This window comes from Artemia franciscana, mitochondrion (genome assembly GCF_032884065.1).
Source record: "Artemia franciscana clone pMA-1 & pMA-3 mitochondrion, complete genome".
NCBI lineage: Eukaryota > Metazoa > Arthropoda > Branchiopoda > Anostraca > Artemiidae > Artemia > Artemia franciscana.
The window spans coordinates 1-15,822 of record NC_001620.1 but is presented as its reverse complement, the minus strand read 5'-3'; the positions used below and the strand labels follow the sequence as shown (position 1 = coordinate 15,822).

The 15,822-nt window shown below is 35.6% G+C and overlaps 13 protein-coding genes across 13 annotated transcripts, besides 25 other annotated features; 4 read left to right on the top strand and 9 right to left on the bottom strand. All coding sequences in view use genetic code 5, as the record gives it.

Annotated features, from left to right (window-relative positions):
* Positions 1-52: 52 nt before the first annotated feature.
* Positions 53-1,822: a D loop.
* Positions 1,823-2,534, top strand: an rRNA (12S ribosomal RNA).
* Positions 2,535-2,597, top strand: a tRNA (tRNA-Val).
* Positions 2,598-3,750, top strand: an rRNA (16S ribosomal RNA).
* Positions 3,751-3,812, top strand: a tRNA (tRNA-Leu).
* Positions 3,813-3,824: 12 nt separating this feature from the next.
* Positions 3,825-4,721, top strand: ND1 (NADH dehydrogenase subunit 1). Its single transcript has one exon. The coding sequence runs from the start codon at positions 3,825-3,827 to the stop codon at positions 4,719-4,721; it is 897 nt and encodes a 298-aa protein (NP_007120.1).
* A 6-nt stretch (positions 4,722-4,727) lies between these two features.
* Positions 4,728-4,794, bottom strand: a tRNA (tRNA-Ser).
* Positions 4,795-4,797: 3 nt separating this feature from the next.
* CYTB (cytochrome b) lies at positions 4,798-5,943 on the bottom strand. Its single transcript has one exon. It carries the CDS (start codon positions 5,941-5,943, stop codon positions 4,798-4,800), a length of 1,146 nt encoding a protein of 381 aa, NP_007119.1.
* A 10-nt stretch (positions 5,944-5,953) lies between these two features.
* ND6 (NADH dehydrogenase subunit 6) lies at positions 5,954-6,421 on the bottom strand. The gene has a single exon. It carries the CDS (start codon positions 6,419-6,421, stop codon positions 5,954-5,956), a length of 468 nt encoding a protein of 155 aa, NP_007118.1.
* A 2-nt stretch (positions 6,422-6,423) lies between these two features.
* Positions 6,424-6,484, top strand: a tRNA (tRNA-Pro).
* Positions 6,485-6,546, bottom strand: a tRNA (tRNA-Thr).
* A 4-nt stretch (positions 6,547-6,550) lies between these two features.
* Positions 6,551-6,808, top strand: ND4L (NADH dehydrogenase subunit 4L). Its single transcript has one exon. It carries the CDS (start codon positions 6,551-6,553, stop codon positions 6,806-6,808), a length of 258 nt encoding a protein of 85 aa, NP_007117.1.
* Positions 6,809-6,841: 33 nt separating this feature from the next.
* On the top strand, positions 6,842-7,991 carry ND4 (NADH dehydrogenase subunit 4). The gene has a single exon. A coding segment is annotated over exon 1 (1,150 nt).
* Positions 7,992-8,055, top strand: a tRNA (tRNA-His).
* Positions 8,056-8,061: 6 nt separating this feature from the next.
* On the top strand, positions 8,062-9,688 carry ND5 (NADH dehydrogenase subunit 5). The gene has a single exon. A coding segment is annotated over exon 1 (1,627 nt).
* Positions 9,677-9,738, bottom strand: a tRNA (tRNA-Phe).
* Positions 9,736-9,801, bottom strand: a tRNA (tRNA-Glu).
* Position 9,802: 1 nt separating this feature from the next.
* Positions 9,803-9,867, bottom strand: a tRNA (tRNA-Ser).
* Positions 9,868-9,930, bottom strand: a tRNA (tRNA-Asn).
* Positions 9,931-9,994, bottom strand: a tRNA (tRNA-Arg).
* Positions 9,995-10,056, bottom strand: a tRNA (tRNA-Ala).
* A 29-nt stretch (positions 10,057-10,085) lies between these two features.
* Positions 10,086-10,421, bottom strand: ND3 (NADH dehydrogenase subunit 3). Its single transcript has one exon. It carries the CDS (start codon positions 10,419-10,421, stop codon positions 10,086-10,088), a length of 336 nt encoding a protein of 111 aa, NP_007114.1.
* Positions 10,422-10,482, bottom strand: a tRNA (tRNA-Gly).
* Position 10,483: 1 nt separating this feature from the next.
* Positions 10,484-11,257, bottom strand: COX3 (cytochrome c oxidase subunit III). Its single transcript has one exon. It carries the CDS (start codon positions 11,255-11,257, stop codon positions 10,484-10,486), a length of 774 nt encoding a protein of 257 aa, NP_007113.1.
* On the bottom strand, positions 11,257-11,916 carry ATP6 (ATP synthase F0 subunit 6). The gene has a single exon. The coding sequence runs from the start codon at positions 11,914-11,916 to the stop codon at positions 11,257-11,259; it is 660 nt and encodes a 219-aa protein (NP_007112.1).
* Positions 11,910-12,071, bottom strand: ATP8 (ATP synthase F0 subunit 8). The gene has a single exon. The coding sequence runs from the start codon at positions 12,069-12,071 to the stop codon at positions 11,910-11,912; it is 162 nt and encodes a 53-aa protein (NP_007111.1).
* Positions 12,072-12,133, bottom strand: a tRNA (tRNA-Asp).
* Positions 12,134-12,136: 3 nt separating this feature from the next.
* Positions 12,137-12,200, bottom strand: a tRNA (tRNA-Lys).
* On the bottom strand, positions 12,201-12,882 carry COX2 (cytochrome c oxidase subunit II). Its single transcript has one exon. A coding segment is annotated over exon 1 (682 nt).
* Positions 12,883-12,945, bottom strand: a tRNA (tRNA-Leu).
* On the bottom strand, positions 12,946-14,479 carry COX1 (cytochrome c oxidase subunit I). The gene has a single exon. A coding segment is annotated over exon 1 (1,534 nt).
* Position 14,480: 1 nt separating this feature from the next.
* Positions 14,481-14,542, top strand: a tRNA (tRNA-Tyr).
* A 12-nt stretch (positions 14,543-14,554) lies between these two features.
* Positions 14,555-14,615, top strand: a tRNA (tRNA-Cys).
* A 38-nt stretch (positions 14,616-14,653) lies between these two features.
* Positions 14,654-14,719, top strand: a tRNA (tRNA-Gln).
* Positions 14,720-14,727: 8 nt separating this feature from the next.
* Positions 14,728-14,790, top strand: a tRNA (tRNA-Ile).
* A 17-nt stretch (positions 14,791-14,807) lies between these two features.
* Positions 14,808-14,870, bottom strand: a tRNA (tRNA-Trp).
* ND2 (NADH dehydrogenase subunit 2) lies at positions 14,869-15,759 on the bottom strand. Its single transcript has one exon. The coding sequence runs from the start codon at positions 15,757-15,759 to the stop codon at positions 14,869-14,871; it is 891 nt and encodes a 296-aa protein (NP_007108.1).
* Positions 15,760-15,822, bottom strand: a tRNA (tRNA-Met).

The following is a 15,822-nucleotide window of genomic DNA, read 5'->3' as shown; positions in this document are numbered from 1 at the left end:
ACACCCCTGGGAGAGAAGAACCCCCCCCCCCCCGAGCTTATGCTTCAAACTGAAGCGTAACGAGGGAGGGAGTTCTTCTTCCAGGCTAATCTAAATAAAATAACTCTATCCTTTTTTAACAGTAGACAATATAATACTCTTATCAAACATATAATTCTTTTTCTAATTAACTATTACGTTTATACCCCGGACTAGGAGCAGGATCAGATTCTTGGTACTCACCTCAAAAAAGATAAAATTATCGGTTCCTCAATTTATTGGGGAGATCAACCTATATTGAGTTATCTCCTGTAAGGAGATAATCCAGGTTGCTGCCGCCCTCCCTTGCTGAAATAGAATAAAATTATCTATTTTACATTTTTTTTTAAGAAAAATTTGAGGTGGGCTAATTTACTTTTTTACAGGATTAAAGGCAAGATCCTGAAAAAGGCTGTTTTTGAGGTAAATATCGAGAACCTTAGCATTAAACGTGTAAAATGGGGTCACAAAATTCCCTAAACGCAAACTTTAAGCTGATTTTTAACGATTTTACGGGGTTTTCAATTTTCAATTTGAAACAATTTAACCTATACAGAACGTCATTATAATGATATAAAATAAGACAAATAATATCTTATTATAGTTACATTTAATTAAATATAAACTTATCCGTAGTATTTTTTCCCTGTCCTAACACTTAGTGTTAGGACAAAAAATACTACAAATAAGTTTATAGATCTATTAAATTTTAAACCCTCTTAAGAGGGTTGTATTAGATGAGATAATGATTTTATTTATCCTGGAACACCAAATCTTCCAGGCAATAAATATAAATCAATATCTCTAGGTTATTTTAGAAACCCTCTTAAGAGGGTTTAAATAAAATTTAATATTATATAAATGATATAAATAACGTACATTCACCGCTCTTTTATTATTCTAATAAAAGAGCGGTGAATGTACTATACAGACGTTATATATACTAATATTAAATTATGTGTGTGTACGTAGGCTTGACTCTTTAACAAGGCCCCTCCTCAGACATGTAGGTCTATACCTACATGTCTGAGGGGGGGGGGGGGCCTTGTCTTAGAGGTAGCCTACGTATCTAAATATATTATCTCACCAATCTACATTTCATAAAATACGTTATCATGTACTATATTCCACCATCCGTTCTCCTTTTAAATGGTCGTCAAGTTTAGTTGTTAGTTGCGTGAGGCTGTATAACTAAGTATCATTTATATGGTAATTTTAGGTATTTAGGGGTGGGTTAATCCCCTATTTAACCTTTTTATTTTTTTTTATCATCGTTACAATCATAAATGAGTAAATGCAAGTATTTAAATAAATTTCAATTTTACTCACATTTACACGTATTCAATACAATTCCAATTCTGTTAACTTCATCATTCATATCCATTTTTACTTATTTTATCGTAATGATGTAATTATCTAGACAGATAAGATTCAACAACCAAACAAGTAGTCACTTCAAATCATACAATATACCTGATGTATTAGTTATCCACACTATTTATCTCTTACTTCAGATATCTGCAGCAACGTCTAGAGTATTTTTCCACATTTAAATAAGGTTATCGAGGAGATATTTCACTCTTCATGGCGGCTAGATAATGGGTTTCGGTCGCTCGCCGGGGAGACTGCTTTGAATTACCTTATACATCTGATCTCCCATTATTCGCAGTCATAAGCTTCATTCTTAAACACACTCAAATCAGTAAATAACTATCATCTTACTTCTTTGTCCGTTACTATTACTTTCCGCCACAATATCATTTTCATATTTTATCCAGTCGTTCTTATCCCAGCATCCAGCAGTAAAAGTTTGATTCTAGCTAGTTTATTTACTCTTTCTACGAGTCATATGCAAGATATCATTATAGGTTAGAAGTGCAGTGATTGACATTATTGCCTACTTCTTAGGTATAGCGAACGAAAAGATAGGGGGACCACTTTGTGCCAGCATCCGCGGTCATACAAGGCCCTAGAGCAAATATTTTAGGTGAACAGAGGAGCTTTGGGACAAGTTATTTTAGATCAATAAGGGTGAAATTTGCATTTATTCTCCATTTGTTTGAATAAAGCACTCTTTAGATGGCCAAACAACTAGGATTAGATACCCTATTAGTTCATTTCTAATTAACCTGGGTAGTATTATTTAAACCTAAAGAATTTGGCGGTTTCTAAACTTACTAGAGGAACCTGCCCCATAAACGACAATCCACGAGACAACCGACCCGTTCTTGTAAAACAGCTTATATACCGTCGTTTAGGGGATTAAATAAATAACTGCTCTTAATTGCTTAGGCTAATAAATCAGATCAAGGTGTAGCTTATGTCCGGGAGAGGGTGGGTTACAATAAGAACTTAAACGGAACTTTCATTTTATCATGGAGAAGAAGGTGGATTTAGAAGTAAGGTCTATCAACCTGAAGGAGGCTCTGAGAAATGTACACATACGCCCGTCGCTCTCTTGTCCGAAGAGATAAGTCGTAACAAAGTAGGTATACCGGAAGGTGTATCTTGAAAGAGGGAGGGAGTTTGAATAAACATTTTGCTTACACTAAAAAGATACTCTTGAGAGTGCTCTCTAAATCTTTATTTACAAATTTATTTAAAACAATATTACATTAGTAAAAGAATCGAATTTATTCAAGGTCTAAGTACTGAAAAGGAAAGTCCACTAATTACAAAGAAGTTATTGTTTGTACCTTTTGTATCAGGGTTTATTAAATTTTAATCTTCATTGCTGAATCCCGAAACAAGGTGATCTATATTGGTTAAAGATGATTGTTTCATAAATCTCTTCAAGACTAATATCGTTGCGAAAATATTTCGTACTTTTATATCTGGTTGGCAGAATACTCCTTTAGGGTACTCCGCAAGGAAGATTTTCTAGGGGACGAGCTCTAGAAAAAATTATATTATAATTATCAAGAAAAACATGACTAGGCTTAAAAGTTGCCTCGGTTTAATAACCATTGTTAGTAAAATGATAATTTCAAAATAATTAATTAAGACTGGCCGATGCTAATTACATAAATTTAGCAATCACAATGATAGAATTAGTAGAACTATAAATGCACTTAACACAATGTTCCTCACAAAATCCCAAAGAATTCGGCAAAACTCATTTCCGCCTGTTTAACAAAGACATCGCTCTTAATTTGGGAGGTCGAGCCTGCCCACTGATGAATTAAAGGGCCGTGGTATACTGACCATGCGAAGGTTAGCATAATCATTAGCCTTTTGATTTGAGGCTGGAATGAATGGTTTGACGAGAGATGGTCTGTCTCTTCGATTAAATTGAAGTTAATCTTTAAGTGAAAAAGCTTAAATGTACTTGGAGGGCGATAAGACCCTATAGATCTTTACATTTAATTCTTTTGTCTTGCGGTAGGTAATTAGACAGAGTAAAGCAATGTTCGGTTGGGGCGACGGTAAGAACAGAATAAACACTTACAACATAAACACATCAATAAATGACCATTGATCCTTAGATGAACAAAGACCAAGTTACCTTAGGGATAACAGCGTAATTCTTTTTTGAGAGTTCAAATCGACAAAAGAGTTTGCGACCTCGATGTTGGTTCAGGGACCCTACTCGGTGCAGCAGCCTAGAGAGGCAGTCTGTTCGACTGTTAAACCCCTACGTGATCTGAGTTCAGACCGGCGTAAGCCAGGTTAGTTTCTACCCCCAAGGCAAATCCACTCATGATAGTACGAAAGGACCTCTTGAGATTTTATGTCAGCTTGGCAGACAAATGCGTTAGATTTAGGATCTATTTATAAGGAGACCTTAGTTGATAGCACTAGCTTAAATGATCTATTTTATTTTTTTACAAGTAGTTATGGTTTTAGTTTCAGTTGCTTTTTTAACACTATTAGAACGAAAGATTTTGGGTTACATTCAGTTGCGTAAGGGGCCAAATAAAGTCGGCTTTCTTGGGATCCTACAACCTTTTTCTGATGGGGTAAAATTATTTTGTAAGGAAGTCTCACTTCCTCTTGTCTCCAATTTCATACCGTACCTCGTTGCTCCTGTGTTCAGTTTATTCCTTTCCTTTTTCTTATGGACTCTAGTCCCATTCATCTCTTACGGTGCAAAATTCAATTTATCATTCCTATTAGTTATCTGTGCAATGAGAGTGAGAGTATACAGAATTATGGTTGCAGGCTGGTCCTCTAACTCTAAGTATTCTTTGCTAGGAAGAATTCGCGCAGGGGCACAGACCATCTCCTATGAGGTATCTTTGATTATTATTATCCTTTCTCCTTTAATGTTATTTAAAAAGCTCGATCTAGAAGGGTACCTAGTGAAATCCTCTTACGTAGGGTGACCTCTATACCTATGTCTTCCTCTAGGATTGTGCTGATTTACCACAATCCTGGCAGAGACTAATCGAACACCCTTCGATCTAGCTGAGGGTGAATCCGAGTTAGTGTCGGGATTCAATACAGAATACATAGGAGTCGGTTTCGCTCTAATTATATTATCAGAATACGCTAGCATTCTTTTCATATCTCTACTATTTAGTGTAGTATTCGGGTCTATAAGCTTCCTCATATTTTGTTTAGTGGTGTACTCCTATCTATGGAGACGCGGCTCCTATCCCCGCTATCGTTATGATAACCTAATACATTTATGCTGGAAAAGTCTTTTACCTACATCTTTAATATTCCTGTGTTTCTACTGAAGCCTTTCTCAAGGGGGTTAAAAATAAAGATCCCTGGTTGTATAATCAACCTTATTCTGCTTTCAAAACAGATGCTTTAATCGGCCAAGGGGTCTAATTAGACAATTTTGTCATTCAAATTAATAACAATTGGAGTAAACACAAAATATGAGAAGTAAGCACATGTAAGAATCTGTCCCAGAAAATTATAGGGGTCTTCTACAGGTCGTGCCCCAATTCATGTTAGAAGTAAAAAGACTGACACTCAGGATCAAAACAAAGGCTGGGCTACAGAATAAAACTCAAGACCTCGAAACTTAGGCTTAAATGTAAAGGGAAGGGACACAAGAATAAGAATAGAAGAGACAAGGGCGATTACCCCTCCTAGCTTATTAGGAATAGACCGCAAAATAGCGTATGCAAACAGAAAATATCATTCCGGTTGGATATGGGCTGGGGTAACCAATGGGTTAGCAGGAATGAAATTATCTGGGTCCCCTAGAAGATAGGGTCTAGTTAAGGAGAGAGTCACAAGAAAAAAGATAAGGACTATAAACCCCACGGTATCCTTAATGGTAAAATAAGGGTGGAACGGTAATTTGTCTAAGTTAGCGTTAATTCCAAGGGGGTTATTTGAACCTCTTTGATGAAGGAATAAAAGATGAATTATTGTAAGACCGGCCACCAGAAAGGGGATCAAGAAATGAAAAGTGAAAAATCGTGTCAGAGTGGGATTATCAACAGCAAACCCCCCTCATAACCATTGTACTACATCGTTACCAATATAAGGTACGGCAGATACTAAGTTTGTAATTACAGTCGCTCCCCAGAAGGACATTTGACCCCACGGGAGAACATACCCTAAAAAAGCAGCGGCCATCACAAGAAACAAAAGAGCAATTCCAGTCATTCATGTCTCGAAATAATGAAAAGAACCATAATACATCCCTCGGCCAATATGAAAATAAATACAAATAAAGAAAAAAGAGGCACCATTGGCGTGGACAGTCCGGAGCAGTCAACCGTAGTTGACATCTCGGCAAATATTGGCCACTCTAGAGAAAGCTAACTCTACTCAAGCCGTGTAATGCATCGCTAAAAAAAGTCCAATAACAATTTGAATAAGAAGACATAGGCCCAGGAGAGACCCAAAGTTTCATCAAATAGAAATGTTGGCCGGCACAGGTAGATCCACCAAGGCAGAATTAATGATTTTAAGGGTAGGTTGCTGTTCAGGTAAAGATAACATTTTATTTCCTAATATTACGGAATCACTAGATCATTGACCGTAAAGGTTTTTTATTACTGTTTAAAAAATCAATGACCAGCAGGAGTGCTAAAAACAAATACACCACTATAAACGAGTAGGCCAATATGGTAAGTCTATTAACATTAAAATTGATGATCACGAAATCGGTGGGATAAAGGTAGCCCGAGGAAGGGCTCATAAACATGAAATTCTTATTTAAAACTAAGAAAGACAAGACAATTGTAGGTACCACTCATATAAATGACGTTAAATCTACAGCAAATTTCTCGTTAGCTCTTAGCGAAGACACATAAATAAACATTACGAGAATCCCCCCTAGAAAGATCAAAAAGAGAATTAGTGAAATTCACAGAGAAACATTTTTAAGCATAACACAAATCAATAAAGTTTGAACGAACAACGAGAGTGTAAAAGCAAGAGGATGATTTATTAGAAGTATAAATATGGAAATAACAACGATAGATCCTAGGATGTCAAAAGGTAGTTTAATAAAAATATTAACTTTGGAAGTTAAAGATGTTAATAACTCTTTTGAAGACCGAGAGATTCCTCTAAATTCGGTTTACAAGACCGATATTATTTTTTAATTACTCAGTCAATCATAATAATTTACCTATCACTTTCTTTAGGGTTATTAATTTTCTCTTCAAGAAACAAACATCTCCTAGTAACTCTATTGAGATTAGAATTTCTCATTCTTTTATTGTTCAGATTATTGGTATATTCAAACTATATGAGAATGATTAACGCATTCATCTTTCTTAGAGTCACAGTTTGTGAAGGAGCTCTAGGATTCTCAGTATTGGTATCTTTAGTACGTTCGTCAGGATCAGATCAAGTACAATTCCTAAATGAATAATGTGGTTCTTTACCCTCAAGTTTAATATACTTAATATTAATATACAAGTTAATATCAGAATTCCATCTAGAGTGGGGAATTACTCTTCTAACATTGAACTTCAGGTATTTTCTTTTTAATAGTTATCAGATTAAAGCCAATTGACCATTAAGCTATAGAACTATTCTTGTAAGCTTATTTGTCCTCCTGTGACTCACGTTTACTACGCAGTCATTCATCTTATTCTACGTCTTCTTTGAGTGCTCTCTAATTCCAACAATTATTTTAATCCTCGGGTGAGGTTACCAGCCAGAGCGTCTACCTGCTTCCTATTATTTCTTATTCTATACTCTTCTATCCTCTTTACCTCTACTCTTTATCATCATTGCTCACACGAGTATTTATTCGTCGTCCTTCTTACAATTTTGGGGTAATTTCATAGACAAGATAATCTTCTTGCTAGCCATCCTTTCTTTTCTAGTGAAACTCCCAGTTTATTTTGCACACATTTGATTACCTAAGGCTCACGTAGAGGCTCCAGTAACTGGCTCTATAGTATTAGCCGCTATTCTCCTCAAGCTAGGGGGTTACGGCCTCTATTTAGTACAAGTACTAAATATTTATAGAGAAACAACATTAATAGGGGTCTGCTTAATAGGCGGGATTTTCAGCTGCTTGATCTGTCTACGCCAATCTGATGTCAAATCCTTAATTGCTTATTCCTCCGTCGCTCACATATCATTCGTCATTCTAGGTATACTTATATCTTGTACTTACACCAACATAAGATCAATTTTAATAATGGTATCTCACGGGATCTGTTCCTCTGGATTATTCTACTTAAGCTATCTATTTTATGCCCGCATCTGAAGTCGCAGATTCCTTCTTACCCGTAGAATAATCTCTCTTTTTCCATATTTATGTTTTTGATGACTCAGTCTTAGCTTTCTCAATATAGGATTACCCCCCTCACTTAACTTTTTTTCCGAAATATATTTTTTTATCGGTGCATTTAGTCTAGACTGAATAGTAGTAGGCTTATCTGGAATCTTATGTTTTCTTTCATCTTGCTATTGTATTTATCTATACTCCAGTACAAGTCACGGGGAGAGATTGTATATCTTTAAGCTGATTAGAATACAACTTAAAGGAATATATAATCGGAAGAGCTCATCTGATTCCGTTACTGACTTTAATTTTCGTTTACTGTTATAGTTTAAAGAGAATATTAGTTTGTGGAACTAAAGGAGAGTCATCTCTGACAGTATTGTTATATTTGTATCAGGTTACATCTTACTGTTTACCGGAGTAATAAGTGTTTGTTGCTCATTTTTATTATTCCTATCAGATGAAATCTACTTATTAAAAATATCCTTTTTGCATTTGGATTATCAAGTGTGCTTTGATTGGCTAAGACTATCATTCATCTTCTTAGTTCTCTTAACTCTTCTCAAGTTATAATTTATTCCTCTTATTATATAATAGGTGAAACTTTTGTTAATCGTTTTATATATATAATATTAGGATTCATCTCATCTATGGTTCTGTTGATTATATCTTCGGATGGATTAAGATTAATATTAGGTTGAGATGGGCTAGGTATCACTTCATATCTATTAATTATATTTTACAAAAATTATAATTCTTCCTCTAGAGGAATAATTACTATTTTAAGAAATCGAGTAGGTGATGTATTAATTTTATGGTCATTGGGGCTAATATTTTACTCTAAGAGCTGGGACTATATATTCTTAAGATACTTCTCTTTATCAATCATGCTTTTGTTCATCTTATCTTCTTTTACCAAAAGAGCTCAACTACCTTTTTCTGCATGGTTACCAGCAGCCATGGCGGCTCCTACCCCTGTCTCATCCCTAGTCCATTCATCCACACTAGTGACAGCCGGGATTTATTTGATAATTCGTTTGTCTCCCTCATTTGAAGAGAGAGGGTGTTTTTTACTCGTTGTCATGGGGGCCTTAACTTCCTTTTTTTCAGGCCTGGCTGCGTTCGGAGAAAACGATCTAAAACGAGTAATTGCGTTATCTACATTAAGCCAGCTAGGAGTAATAATATTTTCTCTAGGCTTAGGGCTCACTCTATTTTGTTATTTTCATCTTTTTGCCCATGCACTTTTTAAGGCTCTTCTTTTTATATGTTCGGGGGTCGTAATTCATTCGCTAGGGGTACAAGATAATCGTCGTATAGGAGGGGTATCCAGGATACTCCCTTACACTAGTTATATTATCTTAGTTTGCTCTCTTAGATTAATAGGGTTCCCATATTTATCGGGTTTCTTTTCAAAAGACCTAATTATTGAATCTTCAGAGAGTCTGTGTATATTATTTCCTAGTGTACTTATATTAGTTTCATGTCTTCTAACAAGAACTTACTCTTCACGGATTGCGATAGTATGTTTGTGTTCCTATAATTATAATTTAAGCTGTCAATACAGGGACGAAGAGGGGGAGTATCTAACTCCTCTTTTTGTTCTTTATTGAGGGGCTGTTATAGGGGGGTATATCTTTTTATTGATGTTTTCTGGGGGGGACGTAAGAATCATCTTAGGTCCATTGAAAAGATTCCTCCTCCTCTCCCTTATTACAGTAGGGGTGATTTTACCTTACTTTGTCAAATCATTTAGTTTAAGCCTAAGACACTATGTAAGTAGAATAATATTTTTACCATTCATTACAGGGCGAACAAGCTTCATACCTTTACTTATGGGTGAACTCCTCTATCATGAGGGTGATTGTGGTTGGGTAGAAGAAGCGGGGCCGTCATTAATCCATCATAATAGCTTACGGGGGTCATCTTTATTTTCGTTCCTAACCTCCTCTCCATATAAGGTACTTATCCTATCTTCTTTATTATTCACACTATTTATATATTTCTATAGCTTAATAAGAGTACAACACTGAAGATGTTGGGGTGGATGATTCCTGGAAATATTTAAAGGATATTTTATCCATTTATGCATTGAAAATGCATTGTATTAAATATACTATATAAATAGAGACAGTGAGTAGAATTTAACTACCCGGTTGAAGAGTTAGCAGCTCTCATCCTTCTTTCTGCCTCTTAACAGGGGTCATCCCTCCTTCTTCATTAACAATGAAGCGCTATCAATTAGCTTCTGCTAAAGAGTGGGGGCCGAAAGGCCTAAATTCAGGTCGAAACTGGATTTGATAACATCAATTCTCACTCTGAGAGAAGGAACATCCCTCTTTTAGGATGCAAACCCAATGTTCTATTTAAACTATTCTCCTGAATAAAGTGTCTTTGATAAAGTTAATGATTATTTAATTCATCTTAGGGCACCTTCCCTTCACTCATAAAATACCCCTGCAACAAGGATGAAAGTAAAGAAGATAATCAGGTAGGTTGTCGGTGAAGACATATTCAAATATACTATAGGTAGGAGTAAATAAATCTCTACATCAAAAATAAGAAAAATTAGAGTAATAACAAAGAACCGAATTGAAAAGGGGGTACGAGAGGAATTCAAAGGATCGAACCCGCATTCAAATGGTGAACTCTTCTCGCGGTCCAGAGAGACTTTCTTATTCACAAACATCCCGAGGGTTAATATAATAAAAACAAGCATAAAAATTCTTAATCAAATTAAAATAATTATCTTTCCCTAACAGGATCTCTCGATTGGAACTCAAGTATAATATTTATACTAGAAAGATCCTATTCACCTCATCAGTAGATAGAAAGATAGAGAAACAATCAGACAACATCAACAAAATGTCAATATCAAGCTGCAGCTTCAAACCCGAAATGATGTTGGGAAAAGTAGCACTTAGCGTGACGTAAGATACAAATTATAAGAAAAATAGTACCAATAAGTACATGCAAACCATGAAAACCTGTCGCTAAAAAGAATGTAGACCCATAGATTCTATCCGCAATAGTAAACGAGGCTTCTATGTACTCCAACCCTTGAAGAAATGAAAAATATAACCCCAGCAATACAGTAAATAGAAGCCCCTGAAGGCATTGATCAAAATTATTTTCTATTAAGGCATGGTGGGCTCAAGTTACCGTAACTCCTGAAGCCAGCAGAATACTTGTATTAAGCAGGGCACTTAAAAAGCTTTCCACCTCCGACGGGGGTCATAACGCCCCAACTTCAATATTTGGCGACAAACTTCTGTGAAAAAATCCCCAAAAGAAAGAGACAAAAAAGAAAACTTCAGAGATAATAAATAGGATTATTCCCCATCGCAACCCAAATCCGACCTTCGTTGAATGTATTCCTTGAAAAGTAGCTTCTCGTGACACGTCTCGTCATCATTGATCGAAACAAATATGATTGTTATTAATCCCTGTAAAAAATAGCATTCTATCAAATGAATGAAACCATTTGACAAGTCCAGAAGTCATCGCAAAAGCTCCTATTCCGGTAGCTAGGGGTCAAGGTCTAATATTAACCAAATGATACGGGTGATTTAATTGATTCATTATTCTCTTGCATAGAGAGTCATTAGAGTCATAAAAACATAAGATTGAATAATAGCTACAGAGAATTCCAACATTAATAGGATAATCTGTGAAAATACTACAATTGAAGTAACATATAAATTTTCCAGGGTACCTTGAGCCCCTAAAAGAGTCAATAGGAGATGGCCGGCAATTATATTAGCCGCAAGACGGACAGAGAGTGTAATAGGCCGAATCATATTTCTAATGATTTCCATTAATACCATGAAAGGTATTAAAGGTGCCGGTGTTCCTAAAGGTACAAGATGGGCTAAAGCATTCGTTGTCTCCTTAATCCAAGTATATAGAATAAAAGAGATTCACAGAGGAACTGCTAGTCTTAAGGTAACTGCTAAATGTCTAGTAGCGGTAAAAATATAAGGGAATAAACCGATAAAATTATTAAATAAAATAAATAAGAAAAGGGCAATAACTAGGATATTGGCACCAAATCTTGCTGGGCCTATAAGGAGGGATATCTCCCGATTTAATCCCATTAAAACTCTCTTAGCCAAAAATTGAGGTCGCGAAGGAATCAATCAGAAAGATATTACTATAAACAAAAGTGGGATTAGTATTCTTAATCAGTTGGATAAAAAAGAGGAAGTCGGATCAAATACTGAAAAAAGGCTCGCTATCATTTTCAATTTAAGTAAACAGTTCGATCAGAGAAGCCTTTAGCAGAAGAAACCGAACGGGGTTGATAAAGGAAAAATACCATAGTTATAATAGCTCATAGTAAAGCTATAGAGACAAGGAAAACCATAATTCAAGGAAGTGGTATCATTTGAGGAATAAGAGACTGCCATCGGCTTCTTAAAGTTGACAACCTTATATTTATTAATAAACTAAGTCTCTGTACCACAGGGGGTAATTACCATAAGAGAGCTTAAGAGGCTACCGCTTGACTTTCAGCCACCCTATGAAATTTGTAACTCAAGTCACTTTAGAAAGTCTCTCTCTCCAACAGCTTCAATCACAATAGGTATAAAACTATGTCCAGATCCACAAATTTCGGAACATTGTCCATAAAATACTCCGGGTATATTCACTAGAAGTCTGGACTGATTAAGCCGGCCTGGGTCTGCATCCATCTTAATACCTAGAGATGGCACAGCTCATGAGTGTAGAACCGCATCTGAAGTAATCATCAGACGGATAGCCTTGATTATAGGGCACTGTCTACGATTGTCTACATCAAGTAAACGATATATACCGGTAGAAAGTTCATTTGAAGGGATTATGTATGAATCAAATTGAATATCGTTCAAATCAGAGTATTCATAGGATCAGTATCACTGATGCCCCGTTACTTTAATAGTCAAGGCAGGGTTATGAATTTCATCAATTAAATAGAGAAGACGAATAGAAGGAAGGGCGATAGCTACTAAAATAATAGCAGGAATAACGGTTCAAACCGTCTCGATTGCCTGGCCATCAAGTAGATAACGATGGAGAAATTTATTAGAAAACAATGCAGCTAAGAAAAAGCCTACAAGAGAAGTAATTAAGATTACCACTAGTAAAGCATGGTCATGGAAAAAAATAAGTTGTTCTATGAGAGGTGAATTCCCATTTTGTAAACCTAGTTGGAATCATTGAGACACTTTTAAAGGGGGTACCATCTTTGGAGTTTAAATCCAATGCATATATGTTTCTGCCACTTTAAAATGTAGAGATTATAGTAATTTCTTCATAGGAGTGATCGGCAGGCGGATGGGGATGATTTCATTCCACACTTGATCTTAAATTAAGTGAAAAAATATTAATTCGTTTAGCGATCATGGCCTCTCAAATACAAAAAATAAATATTAATGTAGCAATTATAGATATAACTCTCCCTAATGAAGAAATTACATTTCATGAAGCATATGTATCTGGATAATCTGCGTAACGACGTGGTATTCCAGCGAGACCTAAGAAATGTTGAGGGAAAAAAGTTAAGTTTACTCCTAAAAATATAATAAAGAAATGTACCTTAAGAAGAAACTGATTCATTCTTAATCCGGTCATTAGAGGAAATCAATGTACAAATCCTGCTATGATAGCAAAGACAGCACCCATTGATAAAACATAGTGGAAATGGGCAACTACATAATAAGTATCATGGAGAACAATATCAATTCTAGAGTTCGACAGGACAACTCCTGTAAGCCCTCCCACAGTAAACAAAAATACAAATCCTAGGGCCCACAACATAGATGGAGTTATAGTAAGTCGTGTCCCGTGTAAAGTTCCGATTCATCTAAAAATCTTAATCCCCGTAGGAATTGCAATAATCATAGTTGCAGCAGTAAAATAAGCTCGAGTGTCCACGTCCATTCCCACAGTAAATATATGATGAGCCCAGACAACAAAACCAAGAATACCAATTGCAAGTATAGCATAAATCATACCTAATGTACCAAATGCTTCCTTCTTACCTCTTTCTTGGCTAATAATGTGGGACACTATCCCGAATCCAGGTAAAATTAAAATATACACTTCAGGATGGCCAAAAAATCAAAATAAATGTTGATAAAGGATGGGATCCCCACCACCTGCGGGGTCGAAGAAAGAAGTATTTAAGTTACGATCAGTTAACAGTATAGTAATAGCCCCCGCTAGGACTGGAAGTGATAAAAGGAGAAGAACGGCGGTGATTCCTACTGCTCAGACGAAGAGAGGTATACGGTCAATAGATATTGACTGGGGTCGTATATTAATGATAGTAGTAATAAAATTTACAGCCCCTAAGATAGAGGAAACTCCAGCTAAATGAAGCGAGAAAATAGCTAAATCTACAGAAGGTCCGGCATGGGCAATGGCTGAGGATAGAGGGGGATAAACTGTTCATCCAGTTCCTGCACCTCTCTCAACTATAGATCTGGCCAAGAGAAGAGTCAAGGATGGTGGAAGTATTCAAAATCTTAAATTATTTAACCGGGGAAATGCTATATCCGGAGCCCCCAATATAATGGGTACTAGCCAGTTACCAAATCCCCCAATCAAGATTGGTATAACCATGAAAAAAATTATAATAAATGCATGAGCTGTCACAATAACATTATATACTTGTTCATCGCCAATCAGGGAACCTGGTTGACCCAACTCTGCTCGAATGAGCATTCTTAAAGAAGTCCCAACTATACCTGCTCAAGCCCCAAAAATAAAGTATAAAGTTCCAATATCCTTGTGATTCGTAGAATAAAATCAACGTTGCATAAGTAAAGTGGCCGATTATAGGTGCTAAATTGTAAATTTAGTTAAGGATTATTCCCTTTACTATGATTAATTTACGGCTCAGTAGTTTAAAAAAAATACAAGATTGCAAATCTTGAGTTGTTTCTAACCCGGGCCTAATTAACTAAAAATTATTTTATTGTAAGCAGGGTGATGTGTATATAAGTGTTCTGTGCACGTAAGATTTTGATTCTTAAAGAGAAATTTACATTTCATATATAATAAGAAGAGATGGGGTGCCTGATAAAAAGGATTACGTTGATACTGTAATTATGTAGATAATACCCCCATCTATATTAAAGTAAATTATTAAAGCTTAAGAACATCTTATTTCCAGCTTTGAAGGCTGGTAGTTTAATTAACTTAAAGCTTTACAAAAAGAATAGAGGAAGAAAAATATTAAACCCTATTGATAGAATACCCGGGATCTCTATTTTCTTAGACTTTACCTCTGAGGGAAATAAAAGAGATCTCATAGCAATCCTAAAATAAAAATAGACTGAGAAACATGAAGACACAACAAGGGCTAACACAAGAAGGGGGGATAAAATATTTATTTCCAGAGATATTCATTTAATAAAAAATCCCAGGAATGGGGGTAATCCGGCTAAAGAGAGAAGATTAAATGAAATCGAAGCTTTATAAATTAATCTAGCATTACTATTCATTTGGGCGAGGGAGTACATACCCCTTTGCTGTAATAAAATTACAGCAAAATATAGAATAGCCAAGTAAGTCACATAATAAACTAATATCAAGAAAAATCTACTTATATTGACTATTAGTCAAGATAGATGTCTAACGGAAGAAAACGCTATAATCAGCCGAAGGTTGGATTGGTTAATCCCACCTAATCCACCAATAAATGCTCTAATAAAAATGAAAAAAGAATTTGTGAATTGTAGTATAGCCAGTCCAAGAAGAGGCCCAATTTTCTGAAAAGTTATTAAAAGGGATAAAACCTTTCATGATATAGATTTAGAAATACTTACTAATCATATATGGAACGGGGCCGCACCAATCTTAATTAATAGGGCAAAAGGAATTAAGAATGAAAAGGATTGATTCAGAATACTCGCTAAAAAGATGACTGAGGCTACTGACTGAATTAAAAAATATTTTAATCTATTTTCTTTTCTTTCTTCGATTATGATAGGGATAAAGCTTAAAGAATTTATTTCTATACTAAGCCACAAACCTAACCAAGAGTGGGAGGACACTATAAGAATATAGGAAAAAAATAGGCATAATCACTTAATCATTTAAAGAGAGATTACTCTATCATTGGGGTATGAGCCCAGTAGCTTAATTTAGCTTACTCTTTA